The sequence below is a fragment of the Carica papaya genome, chromosome 9 (assembly GCF_054855325.1).
Source record: "Carica papaya isolate Zhongbai chromosome 9, ASM5485532v1, whole genome shotgun sequence".
Lineage (NCBI taxonomy): Eukaryota > Viridiplantae > Streptophyta > Magnoliopsida > Brassicales > Caricaceae > Carica > Carica papaya.
This window is the reverse complement of record NC_142317.1, coordinates 3306700-3334006: the sequence shown is the minus strand read 5'-3', so window position 1 is coordinate 3334006 and position 27307 is coordinate 3306700. Positions and strand designations below refer to the sequence as shown.

The following is a 27307-nucleotide window of genomic DNA, read 5'->3' as shown; positions in this document are numbered from 1 at the left end:
TATGTAAAATTTTTTATCGTAACGAAATTTATTCAAATGATAAAAAAAATAATGAAGAACATGTTGAAGTCTTTTTTGAGCTTTCTTTATCTTCCCTGGAGCTAAGATTCTAACAATGATGTTTTTTTTTTTCTTTTAGAATGAAATTATTAAAATAACTAAAATAAAAAATGAGTTAAAATTTTTATTCAAATCGATCAAAATTGATTAAAATTTTCAAAATTTATTTTTAAATGCTGGAACTCTAAGAGAAGATCACACGAAATTCAACGGAAGAATCAGCCAAAGACCACCTGATCCGAAGACGAACACGTTGGTAAGAGTGAATTTGAACCGTCAATAGTTTGACTATCTTCCGATCAGACGGTCAAATGAATTTCAGGTTCCAGGAGTGTGACGTTGACGATATGCTGTCGGCGGGTCCCAATGCCAATTGCATGAGGTCCACGTGGCATCATCTTACCGTCCCAAATAATATATTTTTACATTTATTTTCAAAAATTAAAACTGTCAAAAAAAACAAAAAAACAAAAAAAAACAAAAATCTCTGCTCAAATGCCTAAGTCTAACCCAATCATTCGACCCAATTAATTACTTACGCTTCTATCATCAACCCAATTTACCATCTCTCTCCATCTTTTTCATTTCCTCATCAGCCATGGCTGTTTCTCTTTTCTCAATTCCCCCCAAGCCTCCCTTCTCCCTTCAAACTCACACTTCTTCTTCACATTACTAGACCCTCCCAATTTCTCTCTACTCTGGAATTCGCGAGATTTTGGTTTTATCTCATGATCCTTGCTGCTCCCCATTTCTCTCTGTCTTTATATATGCGCCTTTGCATTTGGAAATTGGAACTCGCTTCCCATTGATATTCTCATTGTCTGTTGATCCTTATCTTTCTCTATGCATGCATATGCTGCCCGAGTGTCTTCTTATGCCTGATTCTGTAAATTAAATGTGTTTTTTAATATGAGCTGAGACGCCTCATTCTTCCACCAATGGAGATTGTCACCGGAGATCGATATCTGGAGAAACTAGTCAAGTTTGTGGAGGAGCATGCGGAGTCCTTGCTCGAAGGGACTCAGGTGTTGAAGCTCAATCCCGCGGGGCTTTGGTACGTGCAGTCGCGGCTGGAAGCCCTGCGGGAGCTTGAGAGGATGCTAGCCGGCGCGCCCGTCGACTACCTCCGCGCCTACGTCTCGGACCTCGGGGACCACCGGGCCGTCGAGCAGCTGCGCAGGATACTTCGCCTTCTCACATCATTGAAGGTCGTTTCCTCACTTCCTCCTCCCATACGGGATCCCACCCCTCTCGCGCTCTTGCCTTTCGGGAGGCTCAGGGTCCTGGAACTCAGGGGCTGTGATTTGTCCACTTCTGCTGCCAAGGGCTTGCTTGAGCTGAGGCATACTCTGGAGAAGATAATTTGCCACAATTCGACTGTGAGTTCTTTTATTTTCCTCGTATTCTTCATGTTTCTTTCTTTGCGCGCCGGGAATGGGCCGGTTATTGGCCGTTTGGTTGATGTGGATGTTTCCTCTACTATATGGGATCCAAATTTAGAGTTACAAATGGAGGGAGTACTGGATCCTTTGAAATGAAGTACTAGGTTTTTGATAACGATTCAAATTTTTTTGGTTAAGTTATTTTCTGTTGAATGATATACTTGTTCGATCTTATAAACAGAGTGATATCTGTTTATTTTGAAGTTAGTTTTCTTTTCCTTCTGTATTTACTCAACCATAGCGTTAATTCTTGTTGGTGGCCCTTTCTTCTCCGTTGCATCTTTCCTGCTCCCTCTTTTTCAGACTAGAAAATTTGGAGCGAATAATGTTTCTCTTGTTCCAGTGAAGAACTTATGTCTCAGCGGTAACTATTCTTAAGATTCTTGATTCACTTTTATCCGAGGCTGTCTCCCCAAACTTCAGCCTCCCCAAACTTTACGTGGCTAACAATATTTTTTTCCTTGTTCATTACCATACTTGAAATTCTTACTTCATCTTCTTTTATTTCCCTCTTTGAATGATTAGGATGCACTACGACATGTTTTTGCGAGTAGGATAGTGGAAATAAAGGACTCACCGCACTGGAACCGTTTGTCCTTTGTTTCTTGTGCATGTAACCGTTTGGTGCTCATGGATGAGTCTTTACAACTTCTCCCTGCTGTCGAAACACTTGATTTGAGTCGAAACAAGTTTGCAAAGGTGGATAGTCTTCGGAAATGTACCAAACTGAAGCACCTGGATCTCGGCTTCAATAATCTCAGAACGATTTCCTACTTTAGTGAGGTAGGAAGATACATGATTATGATTACTGCTTTTAAGTTCAATGATGCATTTGTTAGTTTAAGAATACATTCTGGCCTCTTTCTAGCTCTTTGTTTATTTGTCTCACACTTCTTGCACAACTAACTCTTTTATGGATCCAGCTTTATGTATTTATTTGTTAAATTCTTTGCATGCGGATGTGCAATCTGATATATTTGTATCTTGTGATTTAGCTTTATGTTTCATTGGTCATTTCATAAACATTTATTTTCTCTCCTCTTTATTATGTGATTCATGTTCTTGTATTGTCCTTCGGGAGTTATTTTTCTATTTTCATAAATATAGAATCTGGAATGATCTCCTCTGCATAGTTGTTGACTTGTTTATCAGTGTTTCTTTGTTTAATTAATTTATTTTACAGTAAGTTACAGAGAGTTCTTGAGATTAGTTATAGTTCTAATGTTATTTTTGAAAAATGACAACTTAGTGCCTATATAACAAATATACCTATCAACTCAATCTAGTGTCTATTAAACAATATTTAAATATATTTTACGTGCAATGACATAACTATAAGATAAACAAAAAAGAAAGCAGGCTATTCTTAATAAAAAAGTGCAAAAAGGGGAGTTAAGGTTTTTGTTCAGAAGGTAAAGAAGAAGAAACTGTGAGAATGTAAAAAAAAAGTATGCTTGAAAACTTACTATATAACAGGTAAATAAAAAATTGTTTTATTCTTTCCCACTAAATTTTGTAATAGTAAGAAGACACAAGGATTAGTTTGTTGTTTTTAAAAATCAATCGACCCACTTGTAACTTATCCAAACATCATTTTTTTGAGATAAACTTATCCAAACATCATGTATCACTTTTTCAGTTTTCTCGTTTTTTTTTTGTTTAACCGAAGTTTCTTTGCTTTCTCTTTTTTTGCCCTGACATTTTATGAATATCATTTTCAAGAAGGTGATTCCCAGGTTCTATATGTGCAATTTGTTATTAGCACATTCATTTTCTAATAATTTTTTCCTTCTTCTGCCTGAATCAGTGTCTAAATTTTGGTTGTGGTTTTCAGAAAATTTGCTCTTAAGCTTCAGAAGATTTATTAGTGTTAGAAAAGAATAGTCCAGCTCCAAAAAAGTATTAGAGAGAGTGGAAATGAGATCTCTACTTAGTTCTATAATGAACAACGGCTTGTTCCAATCTAGAATTCTTGCTATACATTCAACACTTCAATCATCATTGAGCATAATCTTGGGAGTGTTGTAGTACTTGCCTTCTGATTTTTTTTTTTAAATGAGTACTTACCTTATGATTTTTTTTTTAAATGAGTACTTGTGATTTTTTTCTGAAATGAATACTTACCTTATGTTTTTAGTTAGTGATTCTGAGGCTTTGTGTATTTAATAAGAGCCATCTTATGTCTTCCTTGTTAGTTAGATGGTGTAGATAAGCCTGTGGTTTCATTTTCCACCATCTTATATGCATGGTAAATTTCACAAGATAAGTCCCCAAATAGATTAATTGTGAAGTAAAAGATAATTTTCAATTTTCTTCAAAAGTTTTGATTTAGGAATTAGCTTTTGGACCCATACACCAATGTTGCTGGACTATGCAGGTGTCCTCTCATATTGTTAAACTTGTTTTGAGGAACAATGCTCTAACTACATTGCGTGGGATTGAGAATTTGAAGTCGCTTGAAGGCCTTGATCTTTCCTACAATATTATTTCCAATTTTTCAGAGCTAGAGTTCCTTGTGGACTTTGAATCACTACGAAGCTTGTGGTTGGAAGGAAATCCGTTAAGTTGTGCCCGATGGTATCGACCACAAGTATTCAGCTATTTTACTAATCCAGATAAGGTATGTAACTATTCATAAAGATCTTTTTTCTAGATGTTATATTCATGTTTTTCAGCTATAGGTTTCTTGCTGAAAAGTTGCATTATGTGTATGATAAGTACCTTTTATTTTACAAACCTGAGGAAAAAAAGAATGTTCGTGTTTGTTGGAGAGACAATGTTTTATGTGGATCATTTACTATGAGAGTTTAAGCATGATTTACATAATTCAGATTGCAATTGTACTTGTATATGTACTTTTCTTTTATTCTTTGATGTTTTATGGCTTCATAGTTGAAACTGGATGATAAGGAAATGAGTACGAAAGAGTTTTGGCAGAGGCAAATTATTATTGCCAGCAGGCATAAGCGACCTGCCAGCTTCGGATTCTATTCTCCTGCAAGGGATGATGCTGAAGGAGAAGGGAGTTCCAATAGAAAAAAGGTTGGTGAATTCGATGGGGGGTTCTTGAAGATGAAACATTTTCAGATGTTCATGAAAATTTTTCAGTCGTGCATGACTTTTGTTGGGTTAGATTTGTCTCTAAATCCGTGTATGCAAAGAGGAACTCCTAATGAACCTCTCCTCTTTGGCAATTATTTGTTTCTTACTTCAGAGACAAGCAGTATCACTACTCAGATCAGATAGATTCTGCATTTTGATACCGATACAGGTCCTTTTGGTCATGCTAAGTGACTATTGAAAAAAAGTTTGCTTTTGTAGAAACAAGTATGTTTTTCATGAAATGATATTGGAAGAATTTTGCCCAATATTTATATTTAGTAATAATACTTTGAGGAAATTGTGGGATTATAATATATCGTCTATTGCAACTAAGGAAATTATTGATATTTTCAGAAGACCATGAGCATATCTGGAAACTAATTGAAATTTGTAACTCTGTTTCTTGGTTTCTACAAAAGCAACTTTGTTATTTGAGAAAACAACCGCATGGTTGTTTTCTCAAAGCAGCCAATATTTACCTATTCTGATTGAAATATTTTGAAATAAAAGAACTCTTTGTTTTTGAAATATTGAAATTAAAGAACTCATTTCGGAAGATTAATTATTCAAAAGCAATATCTTGTTTTGGAGAAAAAGCAACTCCAAAAGCGCAACCAATATAGACCTTCTGCAATTCAGTTTCCTAGATGATTATATTTGTTTTACATTTTGCAGAAAAAGGTATCTCGCCTTGCTGCTATTGTAAGTGACGAAGAGAGCACTTATGTTTGTTCTGACCAAGAGTCTGCATCATGTGACAATGAGATTCAGAGCAAAGACGAGAATGTCAAATCAGATGATGAAGCTGAAATTGCTGATCTGATTAAACAAGTGGAACGGCTGAAGAAAGAGCGTTCCGTTCTCTGGCTTCGAGAGTTTAAGGATTGGATGGATCATTCATCTGAAAATTGTGTAGATGTCAGTAATGATCATTTGGCTACTCATACTGAGTATGAAAATTTTATGAAGAATAAGAAACGCCAGGAGCATCATGGTGAAAGTTCAAGAAACATGTTGGGCTCTATACAAGCTTCAGGAGATGAGAGAAGTACAAACATTTTAGAGCCTGATAATCCTTTTGCAGATACAGCAACTGGTTTCCATTCCCATCAAAACACAGATAATAATGACCTAGTGGGGGCTACTGGTGGAATTCTTTTACCAGGTGTTTGGAGAATGGATCCTAGGGATGACCATCAACCTCCTTATTTGCCTGAAGGGAACAGTAATTTATTCATGCAGGCTCAGGCTAAAAATTTACATCCTGATACTTTCACAACGGAAGATCAAAGGATAGTTGAAAATGATATTATACCACAGTTGACTGCAACTGATGATATAACAGAGTCTCGTTCTTCCTCTGTCTATCCTGGATCACCGCCTCATTATCGAGAGGACGTTCTGCATCGACGCCATAATTTGGTGGAAGAAATTTTGCAACTATCAGCAGAGTCTTTTTCTGTGGCCTCATCTGACAGTAATACCAGCTGTTGTGAAGATGAGTCTTGTGAATCTGAGCAATTGTGTCTTGAAGGTCGTCAGTCACTGGACCAAGAATGTACAACTAGGTGCACAGAACAGCTTTCGTCATCTGTTTTTCATGTAGACAACTCTTTAGAACTGGGAGATGAGATTCCTTGTCCTAGAGAAAATGGGGCAATCTCGTTAGATTCTCGGTTTAAACAAACCTCTATTTCTGTGAATACTTTAAATCAAGGGCAATCGCTGCATTTTTGCGGCAATGACTTCCATAATAATGCTCATGGTGGGGAACTTGCTTCTTTTGTGGACCAGGAGAGTGATTGGTTGAAGAAGAAAAAGAACAGAAGGAAACCCAAAAAACGAGTTGTTTCATTAATGGAGGAGCATAATGTTTCTCCAATTTCTGAAGCATCTGAAAAACCAAATGGTAATCTGGATGCTAGTGCTGCTAATGCTGGAGAAGAGAGGGGGGAGGACTTACTTGACAGGAGTGATTATCATATGGTTATTGATAAGAAACATGTGTGCACCAATATCGTTACAACCCCTCTGATTGACAATGCTGGCAAATTTTCTAGAACAAATTTCTTGTTTCCAGGAAGAGATGATTTAATTGAGGACTACTTTAGAAAGAATGTTGCAGATTCCAGAAATCATGAGACTTGTGTACTTTGTATGTGTTGTGGTTGTGTACTTGAGCTGCAGTCCATGTGTGAAGAAAGGTAAACATAGCAGGCATTGCTTTTTCTGTTTTTTTTTTCCCTGTAAGGGGAAAAGTAGGGGTAGGGAATGGGAAATTAAAGAAGGGAGATCTCATTTTTGGCAATAGTCTCGAATCTGCATGGTGATGGCTTTTGTGTTATATTATTGTGAATTATTATATACCTCTCTTCCAGAGTTTTGGATGTGTAGTTAATTATCTATTAACAATCAAACCTTGTATAGTAGTTTTTGGACCCATCTGAATATTATGTAATAAATTTACCGAGTTTCAACAGTTTAAGATTGGTTTCCATTTCTTCTCGTTAGTTTAATATGTTAACCACACAAAATTTGGTGGTGTTCTCCGTTGGTTGTAACTTATTCTCTACGCCATATGAAGGACAAATTCTTGGAATTGTTATTCTACATGTGCATGCGAAATTGGTTTTACACTCGTCCAAATTTCTCAAGTAACTAGTTCTGAATTAGGTCGGTTTACTATTTTTCTCAATGTACCACTTGATTGCATTTTATTCGTAAAATTATGGAATTACCATTTTAGTCCTATAATTATGATCTACAGTACAAATTAGCCCTAATTTCTTGGTCCAAATATTAATGGACATTCATTTTACGCAAAGTTTAATGTTTGATTCAGTACATAGAGATATTTTCTCTATTTTCTGAACTTATATACGTTCATAGAAACATGCATAGTTATTGAAAATGAAAATACTGTTTGGAAGCTAATTGTTAAGGTATATCACGAGTTTGAAAAGAAAGATTTTCTTTCCACTCTCATGCCATATATTTACAATCATTTCCAGAGCAACTTTTCATTTTCAACAACTTCACATGGTTTTATGTATGGATATCTAAATTTAGAAAATGAAAACTGAGATACCTTTATTTATTAAAGTGGAATCTTAGCACTTTTTACATTTTGGTTCCACAAAAGCTCAAAATAGAACTTGATTAAAATATTTCTGATAGATCAAGTATCTTACTAAAACAAGAAAGAGTTTCATGGCCAATTTGTAGAAGGGCTGTTTGTATGTTGATCTATAATTTAATCTGGTCTTGGAGTCTGTTTATCAAGGGCACTATTTTTATTTCAAGACCGAGCGACTCATTAGTCATAGTGGTCGAAAAATAAAATTTAAATTTTGCAGCTTCCTTGGTTATTATCTGAATTTTATTGTTTTTTTAGTTGCCATTTTTGTTCTATTATGACATCCAACAGTTTTCCTCTGCCTTTTGAATGTTTCGTGAAGTTTTCTTATTGGTCAACTTCTTTCTACTTGTGATCTAATTAAGCCTAACAAAAAATTTTATGAAAATTTCTGCAATCTCTTATTTGTTTCCTTTTGGCTCCATATGCAGAGAAGTGGCTCTAATACTAAGTAGTGAAAACAAGTTCTACGTACTGCTGCTTGGTGTTGCACTTGATGGATCAGGTTGGGTTGTAAATTAGTCTTCATTGATCATTTGCTTTGTTATTGCATTATGATATTAATTATTTGTAGAGTATATCCTGCTGATAGTGAATTTTATCATGTTGAAGTTCACTTTGATGATGTCTGTAGGGGCTATCTTAAGTCTACTTGGTTGGCATAAGGTTGAAGATATTAGAGACATTTTAGTTGGTCTAGGACTTCAGGTTCTGAGGTTAGTTTTTCCTGGTGACCTGTGATAATTTTTTCTCACACCTAAAGCAATTAAAACCTGTCACCATCTGAAGCTTTATCTCTCTCTGTGTTTGGGCTAGGATGTACATTGAGGGTGATGGTACATATCTTCTAATAACAAGGAGCATTGAAAAATCAACGCAGTTACTCCACACATTACAATCTTTTGAGTCCCACGCAGCTGATAAATTTGCTTTGAGAAGGTGATTTAACATTACTTTTCCACATATAGCCTGAATTTAATGGTAGAATTAGCATATATTCTTTTTCAAATGTTAATTTGGTTTGAATTCAGTGCTCTACAGTTATCATTTTTTTTTTAATCATGATAAGACTGGTTTGGATATATAAATGGCAGTTTGGAGCAGGTTCAGGTTGAGTTATTTGGAAAGCAAATTTGTGAAGGTTTGAGGCAGAGCCTATTTCAGTATTCAATGGTCCTTTTTTGTTGCAGTTATGGTGAAGGTATGCCTCTCACATTTTCACCAATGAAATTGTAACAGTCAAATGATATTAGCATCTAATATCATGGTTTAACTTTAACTTCTTGCCATATGAGGCGAAAATTTAATTTCGTTCTTGTTGGAGGCTCTCAAGCAGAGTCAACGCCAGATACTGACTTGGTTTAAATGAAATTTTATTCGAAAGTTTTTGCCCACATGGCAGTAATATGTTATGCAACCCACCTTTGGAGGGTATCATCCCAAACAGTAATGGAGTTAGCCACATTAGTGTATTATGTTTCTAATTTGCTCTGGTTTTAATTAGCCCTGAACACAGCTATGCTCGGTTCAGCCACAATTATCTTTTTCCTCTAACTTGCCAACTTCCTTACTTCACAACCCATTTAGTTTTTGTTACATTCTTACCTCCTTACCTTTCCATTGGCCAGTTTTAACCCTCAAGTGTTATTATAAGTGTTTCCTTTTTGGATAGAAAAATGTGGCTTCCAAAAGGGCACAAAGTTGATGCGCGCCAGCTACATTCACTTTTTGTGATGGTATTCAAAATACTCTAATTTTTGTAGATAGGTTGTTTTATCAATCAAGATTTTTGTTGTTTCTTCCTTAGCTTCCATTTTTCTTAATTTATTAGTGCTTAAGATAATGTTTTTTTTTCTTAATCTTAACAGAGAGATCATGGTTTGCTAGATCATTGTTTGTGACTGGAGGACATGTGCTTGTGTGTAATGAGGACTTCATGCGGTTCACCTCTCTTCAGATTGATGCATTTTCGAGTCCATATTTCTCACTTGATTCATGCTGCTCTGTTGCTGATGTTTCTGAGATGGTAAACTTCTATTGCTAAGGATCACCAGCATTTGCTAGTTTGTTAGACTGCTGTTGTCAACATTTGACTGTGATAAAGATTTCTTTGATTCTAGATATTGCTTTATTTTTGGTTAATATATTTCAGGTTCGCATTTTTTGTCTTATATATAATGTGTGTTTGTGTGCAGCCAAATATTTTTTTGCGATTCCATATGTTTCTTATGTTGGTGACCATCATGTCATCAAAATCTATTTGTGATGTTTGTTTCTTTTTCTCCAATTACAAGTCAATTTTTATTCTTTATTTTTGATATCTTGCCAGTTTTCAGTGGGAGAATGATTTTCTTAGGTAGGAAGCAAACAATTCTTTGGTTATTCACTGAACCAGTCTTTAGTTAATAGGTTTTAGCTCCATTTTTGTTGGCATTTTCCATGATGAATATGTTTGCTCTAATATTCTTACTTTCCTATGGATTATGTGCACATAGAGATGATAGTTGTTTAAGACATTAAGGATGTATTTAGCACATGAAGATATTTAGAAAATTATAAGAACATGTAGTGTTGGTTAGAGATGAGTCGAAGAGTTTTTGAAGGTTTTTTTTTCTAATTTTGGTAGTCTCAGAGACCTTTGGTTCTGGAACTATATGTTTTTAACAAGGAAAGAGATTGCAAAGAAAGAGGATAAGGTATCCTCGGCAAATATGAGGAACAAGAAAGGAAAAAAAACAGCACGAGGGTTTGAATCTTTTGACATAATACCTTCCATTTCCTTTGCAGAATAAATATGCAATTCCTGTGAACAACCATGAGCTTCGCCCATAAAGAGGCTACACAGATGAGGATTTTGTCCCGAGTCAGATGAACATGATTAAAGTGATTATTAAAATTCTATATTACATTCTAGTCATAAAGCTCTAGACCCTACAAAAAGTGACCAACATTTTATACTCTTTATTCTTCATTACAGCCCCTCCAGATTGGGTGGACACACAAAACATTTTCTCAAGGGGGTAAATAGCTTATTCCAAAGTAGTAGTGTTATGGAATGAAAATGTGCTAGAAGTTGTTGATAGTTTCAAGGGGGTGTGTTCTACTTCTTGCACTTTTCATTGTGAGGCTAATGGGTGGAGGTGGATGTTTACGCGGGGGTCTGTGGCCAAAGTAGTGTTCAGGGTCTGTGGCCAAAGGAAGGGTAAAAAATAAAGAGTTGCTCTGAGAGGACTTAGAGTTATGTAGGAAGAGATGAGAGTTTCCATGGGTGATTAGAGGGGACATTGATTATAGTATTGAGTAGCCATGCGAAGTCGGACGGAAGTGTTTCAAGGTCATGTGCCTAGAAGTTTCACGATATCTTGAATAGTCTCATAGACTTACCTCTTTCTAGCGGTCATTAAACTTGGTCCAGCTCCCGGGAGTGACCTTCCTTTTCTCAAATAGATTGCTTCATTGTCTTAATTTATCTTCAAGTCCAGTGGCCAGGATTATTGTAGATGGTACTCTAGTGAACAGTGTCAAGCTATTTCCTTTTATGCGTGGAAGCTAATGGTATAGTTTGGGACCATGTTCTTTCAAAATTGCAAATAGTTGGCTTAAACTGCTTGGTTTCTATGAAAGAGTTGAGAAGTAGTGGGGTGAGTCAAGGGCAGAAAGTTTTGCTAGTTACAGAGTCCCAAAGAAGCTAGCCACGGTGCAAGACAAACTTAAGGTATGGAACAAAGAAGAGCTTAGAACTGATAGATGGGAGGGGGAGAGGAGCTTCTCTTATATAGAAGGTGAAACCAGACACAGAATCAGGATGGAGCTTGCTAATTTCTTGCTAAGGTAGAAAATTGAGAGTGGAAACAGAAATCAAGGACCAAATGGATTAAAGAAGGGGACAAGAAATTACATTCTTTCATATCTTGGAAAACCAACATAGAAGATGTAATTGTATTGGGGAGTTGAAGATTAATGGCAATGTGGTCAAGGGCAATGAGAAGCTAAGAGAAGATTAAATCCTTCTATGAAGAGCTTTATACTGAAACATCTACATGGAGACCTAAGCTGGATGGGCCGGATTTTAGAGATTGAGTGAGCAGGACTATATGTTCCTAGAAGGTACCTTTTCACAGGAGAAAATTTATTAAGGTGATGAATTGTAAGGGGGACAAAGCACCTAGGCTGGATGGTTTTTAGCATGCATTTTTTTTCACAAAATATATGTATGTATATATATATATATATATGGAGGTCCTGAGAAAAGAGATTATCACCGTTTTTTAGAAGTTTCATAGTTTCAGTGTCTTTGTTAGGAGTCTTAATTTCATTTTCCTAGTCTCTATGCCAAAGATGGAAGGGATGTCCAACATTAAAGACTTATTTGACCGATCAATTTAGTAAGCAGTGTCTACAAACTAATCACTAAGTTCTTAGCAAGGAGAATGGTAAGGGTTGTGGGTGGCGTGACGGGGGAAGTCAGCATGCTTTTGTAGGGTGGAGACAGATCTAAGATGCTGCCTTAATTGTAATTTAGGTGGTTGACAACCTCTTGAAGGAGGAGGAAAATGGGGTTTTATGTGAGTTGGACATGGCGAAGGCACATGAGCATGTAGCTTAGAATTTATTATATATGCTGGGGCATATATAATGGTGTAGTTGGATCAAGACGTGCAATTCGCCAACATCTTTCATAGCTTTGGTAAATGGTGGCCTAATGACATTTTTCAAGGTTTTTAGGGGTCTTAGACAAGGAGACCCGTTATTATCATAGAGGTCTTGAACATGATGCTGAGTAGGGCCAGGGAACTACAACTTTTAAAAGGGTTGAAACTGGGGAGGGTGGGGGAAGTGGTGGAGGTATCTCACTTGTTCTTTGGACGGTACCCTGTTATTCTGTGAGGCAAATCTAGTGGACATTCTTAACCTTAAGTTTCTTTGCTTTGTCCTCAAATGTTGTCAAGACTCAAGATTACATGGCCATATCTGACTTAGTCCAGTTGGGTGTGGACAGGGAAGCAAGCAACTTGGCAGGTATGCTGGGTTGTAAGCATGGAAGCCTTCTGATAAAATATCTAGGCTTGCCTCTCAATGCGAAGTTTAAGGATGTATCATCTCGGGATTCGGTGGTAGAGTAACTCTCATAAAAAGCATCATAGCTAATGCTCCCATTTATCGGATATCCTTGGAAATTATTCTTGTAAGTGTTTTTAAGAGACTAGAGGCAGTTCAACATAGGTTCCCATGCGGAGATTTAATGATAGGAGATATTATTTAGGAGCTTGGGGCATAGTGAGACATTCGGTGGATTAGGAGCGAGATCCTTGGTAGTTGAATGTGGCTATCCAAGGTAAGTGGCGGTGTAAATTCTTGAGGGAGAGAGAAAGTTATCGGAGGAAAGTGATTGTAGCTAAATTTGGTGTGGACAATAAGGGCTGATTTGTTAAAAATTCGAGAGGCCCTCACATTAAGGAGGTTATGGAAGAGAATCAATATGAGCAGTGCCATTTTCTTGAGGTGCATTAAGTGGAAGGTTGAGTTGGGTGAAAAATTGATTTTTGGAAGGATGATTAGTTAGAAGACAGGATTCTTTCAGCAATACCCAATATTTTTCCCATTGCTTAAAATAAGGAAATCTCAGTTAGGGATTGACCAGGAATTTAAATGACTGGGAGAGTGATGACTATATGAGGCTTCTCACTTGTCTTCTCAGGTGGTAGTATCCAGAGGTGTTGAAAGATGAACCAAGATGGAGCCTTAGTCCTAAGGGGGATAAAGTCTTTCCACTTGTACCTGACTTAAAGTGAGGTAGTAAGAGAACTCCCCTCTAGACTGATTTGGCAAGCAAAAAACGGTGGCCTTTTTTGCTTGGAGGCTGCATGGGAACACATTCTTACTTTGGGAAAACTGGTTAGGAGGGGTAAAATTCTGGTAAATGGATGGTACTCGGTGCAAAGAGAATGTGGGAGTCATGCAATCACATCCTCTAGTGTCCGTATACCCACCATCTCTGATCTTTTGTCTGTAGTCTTCTGGATCTGAATTAGATTGTTGTGAACAATGTAAGAGAGGAATTTTGGACGTGGAAAGGCATTAAATGATAGGCCTAACCACTTAGTCCTTTGACGACCTTTTGCATTATTTGGAAGAAGAAAAATAGGAGGATTTTTGAAGAGATAAAATTTGTCTTTTGACAGCTTTTAGATATTCTTGGTCTCAGACCCTTTTGTTTTTTTTTTATCAAGGGCCATCCACTATATTCTAGCGAGGATTTGGGGGGATTTTCTTGATATTTTGATTGAGTTATAAATATTCTTATATACAGATTGCATTCCCTTGGTGCTCTTAAAGATATATATTTTACACTTTTTCTTCTGAAAAAAAATATATCTACTTTCTTTTTGTACATGGGTGGCACACTTTGGTGCCCTTTACAGTACTTTTCTCTTCTAAATTTTTAATGTATAGCATGAGTAACACAAAAATCATTTAAAGTTTTTATAAACTGTGTCATTTTACATCTAAGAACAACACTGGTAGATGTACCACCATGGATGTTTTTATAGAAACATGTATGTGTTCAAAAAGTGAAATTAATTTTTTCTAATGGATTTTATGCAGTAGTAACTTTTTTAAAAATTCTTTTCCATATTAAGAGAAATTGGAGAATCTTGAGAAAATGATGTAATTGAGATGTGAACTTTCCTTTCAGATCATTGAGGGGAGGGAGAATAGGTGTTTGACCTTATCTCTTAAGCAGGCTACATCGGAGTTTTGCCCCTCCACCAAGGCTCATAAGCACATTGCAGGCTCTTTGACATGGAAGCTGAAGTGGTTTTCCGAGGAGAGTCTGTTCAAGTTTGTGGCACTGTTGAAGGCAATCCATGCTGGAACAACTGAGTCTCCTTTGCTTGTAAGATATGTAAATTGAGGAATTTTTGTTTGTTTCACATTCTTTCCATTCTTTTATACGGGCTTTGATCTCCCTCTTTGGTTTTTATTTAATTTCTTTGCCTGTGTTTTGCCGGTTTTCCCAGTCCATAGTAGTTTGTTTTGTTATTTTTTTGATTTGTATTCTTTGAGCAGTTCATCTCTTTCCCATGTATAGATTTGTACAATATAGAACATCAAATGGAATTTTGTTTTGTTTCCTTTCTTGGGTAGTGAAATTTGTTTTACCAGCATCCCCGTATATTATTCGTATTGTATAAGCAGAGAAGTCAGTCAGTCAGTTAGTCAGTCAATCCACATGAATCACATGTTTTTCAATGGTTTTCTAGAACGTATTCAGTTTAATTATTATTTCACCAAAGTGGATGTTATCGAAAATAAAAGGTGTGTTCTCAAAATTACTCTCAAAAGCTGCTTGTTTTCGCCATGTTATTTTCGTTATTGATTGTCAAAGTATTGATCAGGTGGGCATGGAGCAGTAAATGAACCCAATTCTATTCGGCCAATCCAATGCACACATATAAATTCATCTATGATAAATGTAATAAATTATATAAGTTATTTCAATTTTTAAGAATAAATTGATTTTTTTTTTGTTTTTAATGCAAAATTTTCATTCTAAGTCCTCAGAATTTTTTCACTCTTATAAAAAATGATTAAATTGAAACAGTTTTATAAAATTAATGATTAAATTGTTTCAAAAAAATTTCACATGATAAATGCTCTAAAACACTACTAACTTAGGCTAAGGAACCAACTGTGCATCTTTCATCACCCAATTCTTCCTAAAGTCATGTTCTCCGGGTACTGGGTCACTCTTGCATTAGAAAAAAATGAAGGCCTGACATACTACTCAAAAGGACCATTATCCAACAGGAGATATTCCTCTCCAAGTTGAGACAAGTAGGTTTATTTCCAACACTTTTTATCCTACCCCAACATTTTGATTGAAGAGTTTTTCTAACAAGGCAATCAGCTCATAATCGACAAACGAGCCTTGATAAGGGGGGAAAAAAAAATTACACGCTCTAACATACAAAAATTTTCTAGTGTATGCAAGAGAAAAATCGACAAATATAATAGCTCATCTGCAGTGCCAAAATTCTTGCATGAAGCTTAAGAAGTTAGATTAATTTAGTCGAATCTCTTACAGCAACGACTTGTTATCTCCGGCTCCTTTTGGGTCTCAACCTCTTGAACGCCATAAATGTAACTGCAGCAGATAGAGAATACCTGCTCAAGAAACAAAACATATCAGAGAAGAACATTATTAGTACTCCTGCTTACTATTGAAACAGTGTGGTGAGGCTCACTTAATGTTAATATATATTCTAGTCATTGTCAATGAAATGGCAGCATATTGATGACCAAAAGAATTCCTCCAAGAATGTGAATAAAACAGGCACAAGAACAAAGGAAGACCCATACTTCAAAGTTCTAAGTACAAGCTTCCTCATCATCCTAGTGGTCATTTGGATGTTTCTCATAGCTGAATGCTCTTCTACAAGTATAAGCTTATTCAACAACAAAAGCAATTATGCAGTTGCACAACCAACGGTGCCCAAAAATTAGGCTTCTTTTAGAAAATTAATTATCAACATACTGATACTGGTAAAACACATTTTCATGCATTTTTTCTATTTCTAAATCACTAACAGATTTTGAATTGCATAACTTATTTATATCTCAATGGGTATGTGTTCCTGGAAAACACTTGCATCTTTCAAATTTACTAACTTCCCTACTTTAAGATGTCTTGCATCAGTATGAACTCATTTTCCTACAAATATTCTTTCAAAGCCCTTCAGAAGTCATAATGTTTCAGGCCTAGAAGATGTCACAAAACCCAGAATGCAACCTCAGAACTTTTTTGTTCTCATGTAACTTCCAATTCACAAGATTATTCATAAATCAATTGATATCGGTATTGATAGTCTAAATTTCCATGAAAAGAAATTATTCTAACATATGATTCATTTTTGACATCGGTAGAAATATAAAAAGAATTTTTAAAATTATTACTGCATATTTTTAAAATTTATTATTGCAGACTTCGAAAAGTTATTATTGCATATTTTTATGATTTATTACTGTAATTTTTAAGAGTTATTGCTATTGATTATATAGTTATTTACTCCTAAAATTAGAAAACCTTAATATAGATGTAAAACTCTATAAATTCAGTATTTTGTACCTACTGAAAATAACAAAAAATAAAGAAGAAAAAAAACTTCTTTTTCTTGTCTGCGTTCATGATATCAGAACCATGGCTTAGCTAACCTGACCTAAATACATTTTTTCCCTTCTCTTTTATGTTCAGTTTTTTTTCTTGTGATGGCGCAAACTGTCATGCCCAGAACAATGAGGATATGCAACACCAGTTCCAAAAAAGTCTTCCACTCCACCATTAAACAGAATGGGAATACAAAAATTGCTGACGCAACACCTTCATTCAATAAGTAACAGTTAGAACAACTGTATAAATTTTTTTAGTACACACAATTCTTTAATCCTGTATAATTATGTACTACTTTCAATCTGTTGTCTTTAATATGTCAACTATTCCTCTTTACCCATGAATAATAGATTCAGGTGTCATGGATCACATGACAGATTGTTCTAAATTGTTTTCTTCTTATAGTCCTTGTGCAGACAATCAAAAAATTAAAATCGCCGATGGCTCACTCTTAGCAATTGCTGGGAAATGATCAATTATTATCTCTAACACTCTAGTTCTTCACAATGTTTTTAAGGTTCCAAATCTTTTGTCTGTCAGTAAAATAACTCGGGATTTAAGATATTGTACTAAATTTTTTCCAAACTACTGTGAATTTCAGGATCAGGATACAGGGATGATGATTGGCAAATTATAGGGAACATGAAGGTCTCTATTACTTTGACAATGGAAATTTTTTGTGTCAGCAACCAAAATCCTCAAATCTTGGAGCATGCTTTAATTCTACCAGTGATGAAATAATGGTATTGCACTATAGGTTAGGTCATCCTAACTTTCAATATTTAAAATATTTATTTCCAGACTTGTTTCATAATAAATATTTAGCATTATTGCAATGTGAAATTTGCCACTTAGCTAAACAACATCGTGCATCATTCCCTACTCAACCATATAAACCATCTATACTTTTTTCTCTTATTCATAGTGATGTGTGAGGACCCTCTAAAATATTAACCAACTCTTGAAAAAAATAGTTTATAACATTTATTGATGATCATACACGTTTAAGTTGGATTTATTTATTTAAAGAAAAATTTGAAGCAGAATATGTTTTCAAAAATTTTTATACCATGGTTGAAATCCAATTTCAAACAAAAATTCAAGTGTTTCGGAGTGATAATGGAAAGAAATATTTCAATCAAATATTATGGTCATTTTTCTTAAAAAAAGGAATTGTTCATCACAGCTCTTGTAATTATACTTCTCAACAAAATAAGGTAGCAGAAAGAAAAAATAAGTACATTGTAGAAGTAGCTAAGTCTTTAATGTTTACCAATAATGTACCTAAATACTTATGGAAAGAAGCAATTCTTACTGCTACATATCTAATCAACTAGATGCCATCAAGAGTTTTGAACTTTCAGACACCTCTAATGGTTTTCAAAAAATCATTCCCAATGTCTCGGTTGACTTCAGATTTACCGTTAAGAGTTTTTAGATGTGTTGCATTCGTTCATATACATAATCGTAATAGAAATAAGTAAGATCTACGAGCAATAAAATGTATTTTTCTAGGGTATTCTCCTACACAAAAGGGTATAAATGTTTTGATCCTACTAGAAAAAAAGATTTTGTTATGATGGATGTTACATTCCTTGAATCACAAAACTTTTTTAGTCTTCATCCCCAAGAGAAGAAAGAAAATGAGGACTCGGTGTTTGAAAAAGAAAATATCTCTGATAATTACAAAAGTAATGAAACTGCCATATTTAATTTTGATATTTTGGATCATGGGAACAACTTTAGTGTCTGAACACAAAAAAGACACTAGCGAAATAGACTATACACGTTTCGATGATGAGAGATTGTTCGGAAAAACTTACACTAAAAGAAATCCGATTCAAAGTAAGAAAGATGCAGCTATGCCTCCTCAAAGCCAAGAATCTGATCCGATATCAGGATATGAAGAATCAGGTACAATCTCTAAATCTCTAGAATTTAAGTTTTTTTCCATTGAACAAGTACATTCTGACCCTCTAGACTTCCCTATTGCTTTTAGAAAAAGAACTTGATCATGTACTCAACACCTTTTATCAAATTTTGTATATTATAAGAACCTGTCATTTTCTTACCATACTTTTGTCTCACAGTTATCAAGTGTGGATATACCTAAATCTATACCGGAAGCACTAACGGTTCCTGAATGGAAGAAGGTTGTTCTTGAAGAAATGGAGGCTTTAAAGAAGAATGGTACGTGGGAGATGACTAGTTTGCCTAAAGGAAAACTGATTGTTCGGTGTAAGTGGGTTTTCACCGTAAAGTTCAACTCAGATGGATCATTGAAACATTATAAAGCAAGGTTAGTAGCAAAAGGATTTACGCAGATATGAAGTTGACTATCAGGAGACTTTTGCTCATGTGGCCAAGTTAAATATTATTCGAGTGTTATTCTCTATAACTGTGAATTTAGAGTCGCCACTATATCAATTGAATGTTAAAAATACATTCCTCAATGGAGAGTTAGAAGAGTAAGTCTCTATGGATCTATCCCCTAGCTTTGAAGAGAAGTTTAAAGGAAAAATCTGTAAGCTGAAAAAATTATTATATGCACTAAAACAGTCTCCCCAAGCTTGGTTTGAGAGATTTATCAAATTTGTTAAAAAAGAAAAGTATAATTAAGGACAATCTGATCATACAATGTTTGTGAAACATTGGTGATGGAAGAATGGCTATCTTGATTGTATACATGGATAATATAATACTTACTAGGAATGATGATGATGAGATATGTAGATTGAAGAAACATCTTGCCTCAAAATTTGAAATTAAGGATTTGGGGTCTTTACACTACTTCCTGGGTATGGAAATTGCAAGGTCAAAGATAGAAATTTTTGTATCACAAATAATGTATGTTCTTAACTTATTAGAGGAGATGGGCATGAGTGGTTGCAAACCAAATGATACACCTATGGATCCTAATCAGAAGTTGGGAGATGCTCTTAATGGAATCCCAGCTGATAAAGGTAGATATCAACGTCTTGTAGGAAAACTCATTTATTTGTCTTATATAAGACTTGATATCGCCTTTGCGGTTAGTGTCGTGAATCAATATATGCACTCACCTTATGAGAAACATTTGAAAGCTGTATACAAATTATCAAGTATTTAAAGAGTACACCTGGAAGAGGGTTGCTGTTCAAGAAAAATATTAATAGGAGTATAGAAGTCTTCACAGATGCAGACTAGGCAGGTTCAATTTCAAATAGACAATCCACCTCTGGCTACTGTACGTTTGTATAGGGAAATTTGGTTACTTGGCGAAGTAAAAAGCAAAGTGTGGTTGTTAGAAGTAGTACAGAAGCTGAGTATAGAGTTATGGCAAATGGAGTTTGTGAGGTGCTATGGATTAAAAGAGTACTTGAAGAACTAAGATTAGATGCAGAAGCACCTATTAAACTATTTTGTGATAACAAATCAGTTATAAGCATTGCACACAATCCAGTTCAACATGATCGTACGAAACATATTGAGATTGATAGGCATTTCATTAAAAAGAAGCTGGAAAGTGGAGTCATTTCTATGCCGTTTGTGACTTCTGAGCAACAAACAGCTGATGTTTTCATCAAGGGAGATTTCATACCAAAGTTTAAATCATTCATTAACAAGTTGGGCATGATCAATATTTACGCACCAACTTGAGGGGAGGTGTAAAAATATGAAAAGAATTGACTGCACATCTTTATTATTATTACTGCATATTTTTAGGATTTATTATTGCAAATTTTTAGGATTTATTATTGCATATTTTTATGATTTATTGTTGTAATTTTTAAGAGTTATTACTATTGATTATATAGTTATTTACTCCTAAAATTAAGAAGATTAAATGGATATAAAACTCTATAAACAGAAATTTCCATTGACTACTTTCAAGTATTAAATCACACAGCACATTCACGACATTCTGAAGCTTCATCTGCATCTTGAATTCCTTTATTCTTTTATTATTTAAGCTCAAAAGCAAAAAAAAAAATAGAAAAAGAAATATTATTCTTCCTCGATAAGCACACTCATATTCAGACTCTGGCATGCAGGACTCAACAGATAAATCCAGGATCAATCTAATGCCTCGTCTTAGCCGAGAAAAACTGAGAATTTGAAGCCATCTTGGTTTTAGTTTCCACAGATTTTTTTCCCCTAAAAAGCTTGTCTTTTTTGCAGTAATACGTAAAAAGGTGTAAAAAGCATACCACGTCAATGTATAATTTAGATGGTCCTGTGGCATGACTGAACTGCGTATCAAGGTATTTACATCCTTCGGAACTGGGTAAGGGTTGCTTGGGTTGACGTTTTCATTAATGTCCTCAATGTAGATGGTATCTCCAGGAAGTCCAGAAGCACGAGCAATTGCAGGAACATCAACATAGAACCACTGAGAAGAATCTGGTTCATTTGCTGGAACAAATATGCTAGGCCTCTCACTCCCACGAATTACTCCAACAACTTCTACAAGAGTAACAGCATGAACTTGATCCTGCAAAATGAGCACAACTTTGTGTCTTCAGAATTACTCTGCCACAATTTACAGCAAGCAATGGATCATGCAACGACAAGGTACTACCTCAACATTTTCAGGCTTCTTTGACCAAAACTTCCACCAGGAGCCTCTATCACTGTGTGCAAGGGAAAGAGATGCTTTATTTGAAGGCTGCTCTGCATCTTTAGAAACTTCCTGAGGTTTTTCTCTCCAGCTACGGGGAACCCATCCCCTATTGACCAGAATTGGTGACTGCACACTGAATTAAGAAGAGCTGATGTAGCCAGAATGAATCATAACCAACACCACAAATGCAAATAGATGTATATACATTCAAAACATATATACACATGCATAAAAAAATTTGATATTAGTGTTAAAAGATTACCAAACACATATGAAGACAGTCGTTGAGATTTTGAAATTTTCGAGATCTTTTGCAGGATGAAGTTTGAAAGTGCTAGACTAATCAAAAGTTCAATTATTGGTTCCAGCAATACCATGAAGTGCATTTGAATTGTGAAAGTAAACGTATAGGCATCATTACCAATTCCTCACTTGAGTTGCAACAATCAAATTCAATACATGAACTTAAAAGTGTAAGATACAACTTCTTCATTAATTTATACACACACATGGGCGTACTTACAAATAGAAAACCAATAAAGTTCCTGCCATGTATAAAAGTAATCTTTCATCACTTTGCTAACTACTTGCATTTTTTATTCAGAATTCAGAGTCCTTCAGTCTTTTCTGGTACTTCTATATGGAAATTCCAAGTTGCTATAGCCATACACTAATTTGTTTTTTTTTTCCTTTAAAATGTTAGAGATTAATCCTCCATGCTTGTTCCCAGTGCTTGTCAGTTCTTTTTTGCCACCACATATATGAATTACATACTCATCATACAGATGATTGTAAATGTAGCAAATCTCATAAGACATGTTTTTAATAAGAAAATCATGTTGTCTTGCAAAGAGTGGAACTTTTAACTAACCCATACAAAGGTAGTAAGGTATTTTCCGTCCCTTAGATATCTAAGCAGAAAAGCAAAAATACTTTTCATGGCAATTTAATCAAGAATGAGAAACTAGTGAACAGTTGATGCAGGACCAACGCCAAACAGGTGCACCTAGTGGACATTTTTTGGTTATACACCTAACAGAAAAAGGTTGCCATCACCCCAAAAACAAGAAAACCAAACATATAATCTAACCGTGTATAACTAAAGTATAATAAACTATTTCTCCTAATTTAGTAATATCCACAATAAAAAAAAAAGTATTAACCAAGCACAGACTTCAAGGGAAAAATGGCTTCCTAACCATTCATCATAAAGCAAAAGTATGAAATGATGATGCCACCCTCACCTCTCAGGATTGTTTGGGAGTGGCATTAAGGGGGTAATTACATAGTAACCATTCTCAGTCACGCCTGAAATGCTTCTAGAACGTGGACCAACATAGATTGATTTTCCCTCATCAAAAATTCCTTTGACTACCACCCTTCTAAACTCGAGGGAATCCAAAGTTTCACTTGCAAGAGATGTGCTATTGAACTTCATTGGTTCCATTTCCAGCCTCCTCTGTATGTAGTCCAATGTCTTTATCTGTATGGAAGAAATCTTGTCAGAAATGTAATCATCCAATAAGACTAAACAAAATGAACAAAGATGTAGAAGTGGATAGAGCAGAAATTTGATGTCATGTCGAACCTAGCAAAATCTTCAACTAACAGCAAGGTTGAGTTTGGTTCAAATCTCAATTTCATGGTACATGAATAAGAGTAATTCAAATAGGATAAGAAATTGAGTAAAAATAACATTCTAATTTCAACCCAAGTCCATATTCGATTCAAGTTAGGTGTTTTTGTGAGTATTTCATTGACAAATGGGAGCACAAATCCATCATTGGAGAAGTTAAGATATGAGCAAATTTAATTTAGTTATACATCAACTATGTAAATTATGACTACCTTCATCTAATCAAATAATTAAGATCTAGGAACTAAACAGGCATATAATAAGTTTGAATCAAATGCCTATAAAAGTAAAAAAGAATAATTGAATTCACCTAAACCATCACCAAACAAGATGAGGAAATCTATGAAATTTTGACCAAAAAATAAGTAAATCAATAAATAAAATTGCAAAAAGTACCCAACTTTTGAAATTCATTAGACCTATAAAGCACACATCTCCTTAGTGGTTGTTTCACCCCGTCCCAGACCACCAAGTGACACCTTCTCTTATCTTCTGGGGTGTCCCACAATAAGTTACATTATATTCTCTCTCGTCTTTTAGCCACACTGAGCGAGATTGTTGATAGTAACATCATATAAATAAGGGTACTAGTAAGTGTAGTATTTATTAGAGTCAACCTTCCATTTTTAGAAAGTAAACTCCTCTTCCACCATGCTAGTCAAGATTTAAACATGTTTACCACAAGATTCCAGGTAGCAAAATCCTTGAACTTCGTTCCTAAAGACATACCCATGTATCTAATAGGAAGATTCACTCTCTTGCAGCCCATAATTCTAGCCTTGTGATTCACCACATGTTCATCCCCAAGCATGACCAATTCTGATTTTGACATGCTTATTTTAACTGCCAACACCGCTTCAGAGCAAATCAGCACGCATCTGAAATTTGTGCAAGCCCTATCTTTTTATTCACAAAATAACATGATATCATATGGAAAGAATAGATGAATGATTTTGACTCTTCCATCTCCCTTCCCGACACACAAATCCCTGAACAAATTGGCCTCCCTAACTTTGGAAAAAAATTTTTAAGAGCCTCCATAGCCACAATCAAAAGTAATGGAGATATCTGTCTCAATCCTCTAGAAGCCGTGAAGAAACCAGAAGGTCCTCCATTCATCATATTAGTAAAAGATGCAATTGGAACACAAGCCTTAATCCAACTACACCATTTTTCATCAAGACACAGTATGGTCAACATATAAAAAAAGAACCTCTAGGCCACATGATCATAAGGCTTCTCCATATCCAACTTACACAATACACCTCTCCACCCACTTTTCAGAAGACCATCCACGACCTCATTAGCAATGTGAAATCAGAAGGTCCTCCATTCATCATAGTAGTAAAAGATGCAGTTGTAACACAAGCCTTAATTCAACTGCACCATTTTTCATCAAAACCTAGTATGTTCAGCATATAAAAAAGGAACCTCCATGTCACATGATCATAAGTCTTATCCATATCCAACTTACACAATACACCTCTTGGTCCACTTTTCAGAAGATCGTCCACAACCTTATTTAGCAATGAGTACTACATCCAAAATCTGTCTACCTCCCACAAAAGCATGCTGACAAACACCAACAACCTTACCCAACACTTTGAACATTCTCTTAGCCAAGATTTTTGCAATTATTTTGCACACCCACTCACAAAACTTATTAGCCCGAATTCCTTGATGTTTGAGCGCCTTCTACCTTAGGTATAAGAACCAAGTAGGTGGAATTAGGGTGTTAATGAAAGTCCCTGGTTTATGTAATTCACTGAATAAATCAGTCAAGTCTTTTTTTATTGTCTTCAATTAGTCTGAATGAAGCTCATATTAAAGTTGTCCAGACCCGGAGTTTTATCGCCTTTGCAATCCTTGAGGCCCCTCAAAATCTCCTCCTTTGTAAAATTCCTCGTCAAGAGGATTTTATCTTGATCATCAAGGTTAACCAAATCCAAATTGTCTATAGAAAGCCTCCAAGGAGAACTTTCAGTCTACAGGTCCTTAAAGCGTGACATGATTTCCTTCCTCAGTTCCTCATTCCCACTTACCACCTTAGCCCTAATCTCCAATCTCCTCCTCTGTAAAATTCCTTGTCAAAAGGTTTATCTTGATCATCCAGGTTACCAAAATCCAAATTGTCTATGGAAGGTCTCCAAGGAGAACTTTCAGTGTACAGGTCCTTGAAGCATGACATGATTTCCTTCCTCAATTCCTCATTCCCACTTACCACCTTCGCCCTAACCTCCAACTCCTCCAAATTGTTAACCCTGCTATGATGGTTGGCCATGCTATGGAAAATGTTTGTGTTTTTGTCCCCCTCTTACGTCCATTTTGCTCTGGATTCTGCTTTTATTCCACTTCCTCCATGATCATTAAGTTTGATAGTTCCAGCTGGATATTCTCCCTCCTCGCTTTCTCCTCTCTCCCCAGGCCATTTTCCCCCTTCAAACAATCTAGTCCCTTCAATTTAGTGAACCATTCCTCCCACTTTCTCCCTGCTTCCCCAAAAATCTCTTTGCCCCACTCTTTCAATCACTCATTTATCATAGATAGTTTCTTGGTATCCTGTAACTAGTATTGCCATTAACTTCATATTTCTCTCACCAACTTATACTTTATTATTGAAACCCGGGACTTTCAATCACTTATTGTTGAACCTAAATGGGCACGGACCTTAATGAATACCATTAGTCTCCAGACTAATGGCAAAATTATCTGAGATTGTGCATTTGCAGAAACTTCTGAGACAAAGCCGACACTTGAGCTTGGAAACACGTGGAGACAATGAACCTATCGATCCTACAGAAAGAAGTGGATTCCCTAGAATTTGATCAAGTCCATCTACCACCATTAAGAGAGAGATCCATAAGATTTAATCTATCCATAATTTCAAAAAAAAATTCTCAGTGAAGTAGTTTCCCCTAACCGCTCAGAGCTAGGCAAAACCATGCTAAAATCTCCTCACACCACCCATGGCCCCTCAGGTCTTCCTCTACACTTCTCAGAGTCGCTCCAAAGCATCTCCCTCCCCCTCCCCTCTCCTTTCCCATACACCCTGGGTATAGGACCACTTCCACCCCCTTGACCTGCACCTTTTTGAGCTCCTCCACCTCCTTACCCACCAGCTCCAAGTCAAAAATTCTACATTTCACAACCAGGAAGGCCCCTGGTTGAGGATGTTAGCACCTTGGCCCTTCAACAGGGTCCAAACTATAGTCTGGTTGCAGTAGTGAAAACTGTAGTATAGAGAATTTTCGCTCTCTAAACTTGAACTCCAGAAAAAGCTAATTATAAGTTAAAAAGAATCATAAATTGACCAAAGAGTTGCACAGATGACTGTAGCAAACATATCTTAAATCATTTATGCCAAACATACAACAGGGATCATGATTAAACAGAAACTGAGATAACAATAGATAATACAAGTTAAGAATGTTGGCATAGAATAATATATTACGACAAAATTAAGAATTCAACAGAATCAACTCTCTTCAAGAGCTCAAGAAAGCCAGCACATATTGGGAACGAAAGGAAAACATAAATCATTTATGCCAAACATATAACAGGATAAAAATGATTAAAAAAGAACCGAGATAACAGGAAAAAAAAAAAAGACACAAACAAATGACGGCAGGAAGAATGGAAAATCAACCTTTTCTTGCCTTCTGAAAATCTGCCAAGTCCCAAGGCCAAAAGTGATAGCTCCAGGAAGGAACAAAAACCATTTTGACCATCTTGACACTCTATCTTTGTCTGCAAAAGTCAAAGAACAGTGGGAACTTACAAAATCACTCGCATAACATGCAAAATATTTTTCTGAATTTCATAATTAACCCAAAAGAAAAAACAAAATCGAGATACACATACTAGTACATAAGTTAAAGCAGAGATGGTGGTACCTTGAGATTGGGAAGCGGGTGTAGATGGGGTTTCAGAGACAGAGGAGATTGCAGACGCAAAGGTGGAGAAGGAAGAGAAGGAAGATCGTGAGACCCAATGCTTATGGATGGTTAAGAGAGTCCCTCCACTGCAAACACTGACCCTTGTAAGCTTAGAAATGGAAGCTGCCATCTTTATTCCCACATTTGGTTCTGTTTCTCTCCCACTTCTTCTTCTTTCCTGCTGACTACGTGCGAGTCTGAGTCGTCGGAAAAGAGCCTTA

General features: G+C 35.8%; 2 protein-coding genes across 15 annotated transcripts; one reads left to right on the top strand and one right to left on the bottom strand.

Moving 5' to 3' along the window:
* The first annotated feature begins 594 nt into the window (after positions 1–594).
* On the top strand, positions 595–21838 carry LOC110823372 (Outer arm dynein light chain 1 protein). 14 transcript variants are annotated; one of them, XR_015816114.1, is made up of 13 exons: positions 597–1439; positions 2028–2285; positions 3880–4122; positions 4395–4544; positions 5280–6808; positions 8172–8245; positions 8375–8456; positions 8557–8679; positions 8835–8941; positions 9609–9766; positions 14438–14638; positions 17514–17655; positions 21074–21838. XR_015816114.1 is itself a non-coding variant. In XM_088210793.1 (13 exons), exons 3-13 carry the CDS (start codon positions 2133–2135, stop codon positions 17547–17549), a joined length of 2856 nt encoding a protein of 951 aa, XP_088066919.1. In that variant the 5' UTR covers positions 1304–1439; positions 1806–1866; positions 2028–2132; the 3' UTR covers positions 17550–21838. The 14 variants fall into 14 exon arrangements, 7 of the variants coding, with proteins under 7 accessions (XP_088066916.1, XP_088066913.1, XP_088066915.1 ...); XR_015816113.1 differs by having other exon boundaries at positions 20947–21838; XR_015816112.1 differs by having other exon boundaries at positions 17514–17669.
* SURF1 (Surfeit locus 1 cytochrome c oxidase biogenesis protein) lies at positions 15524–27307 on the bottom strand. Its single transcript, XM_088210796.1, has 6 exons — positions 27045–27307; positions 26798–26898; positions 22760–22998; positions 21474–21648; positions 21103–21386; positions 15524–15909 (listed from the first exon to the last, which is right to left on the bottom strand). Exons 1-6 carry the CDS (start codon positions 27214–27216, stop codon positions 15840–15842), a joined length of 1041 nt encoding a protein of 346 aa, XP_088066922.1. The 5' UTR covers positions 27217–27307; the 3' UTR covers positions 15524–15839.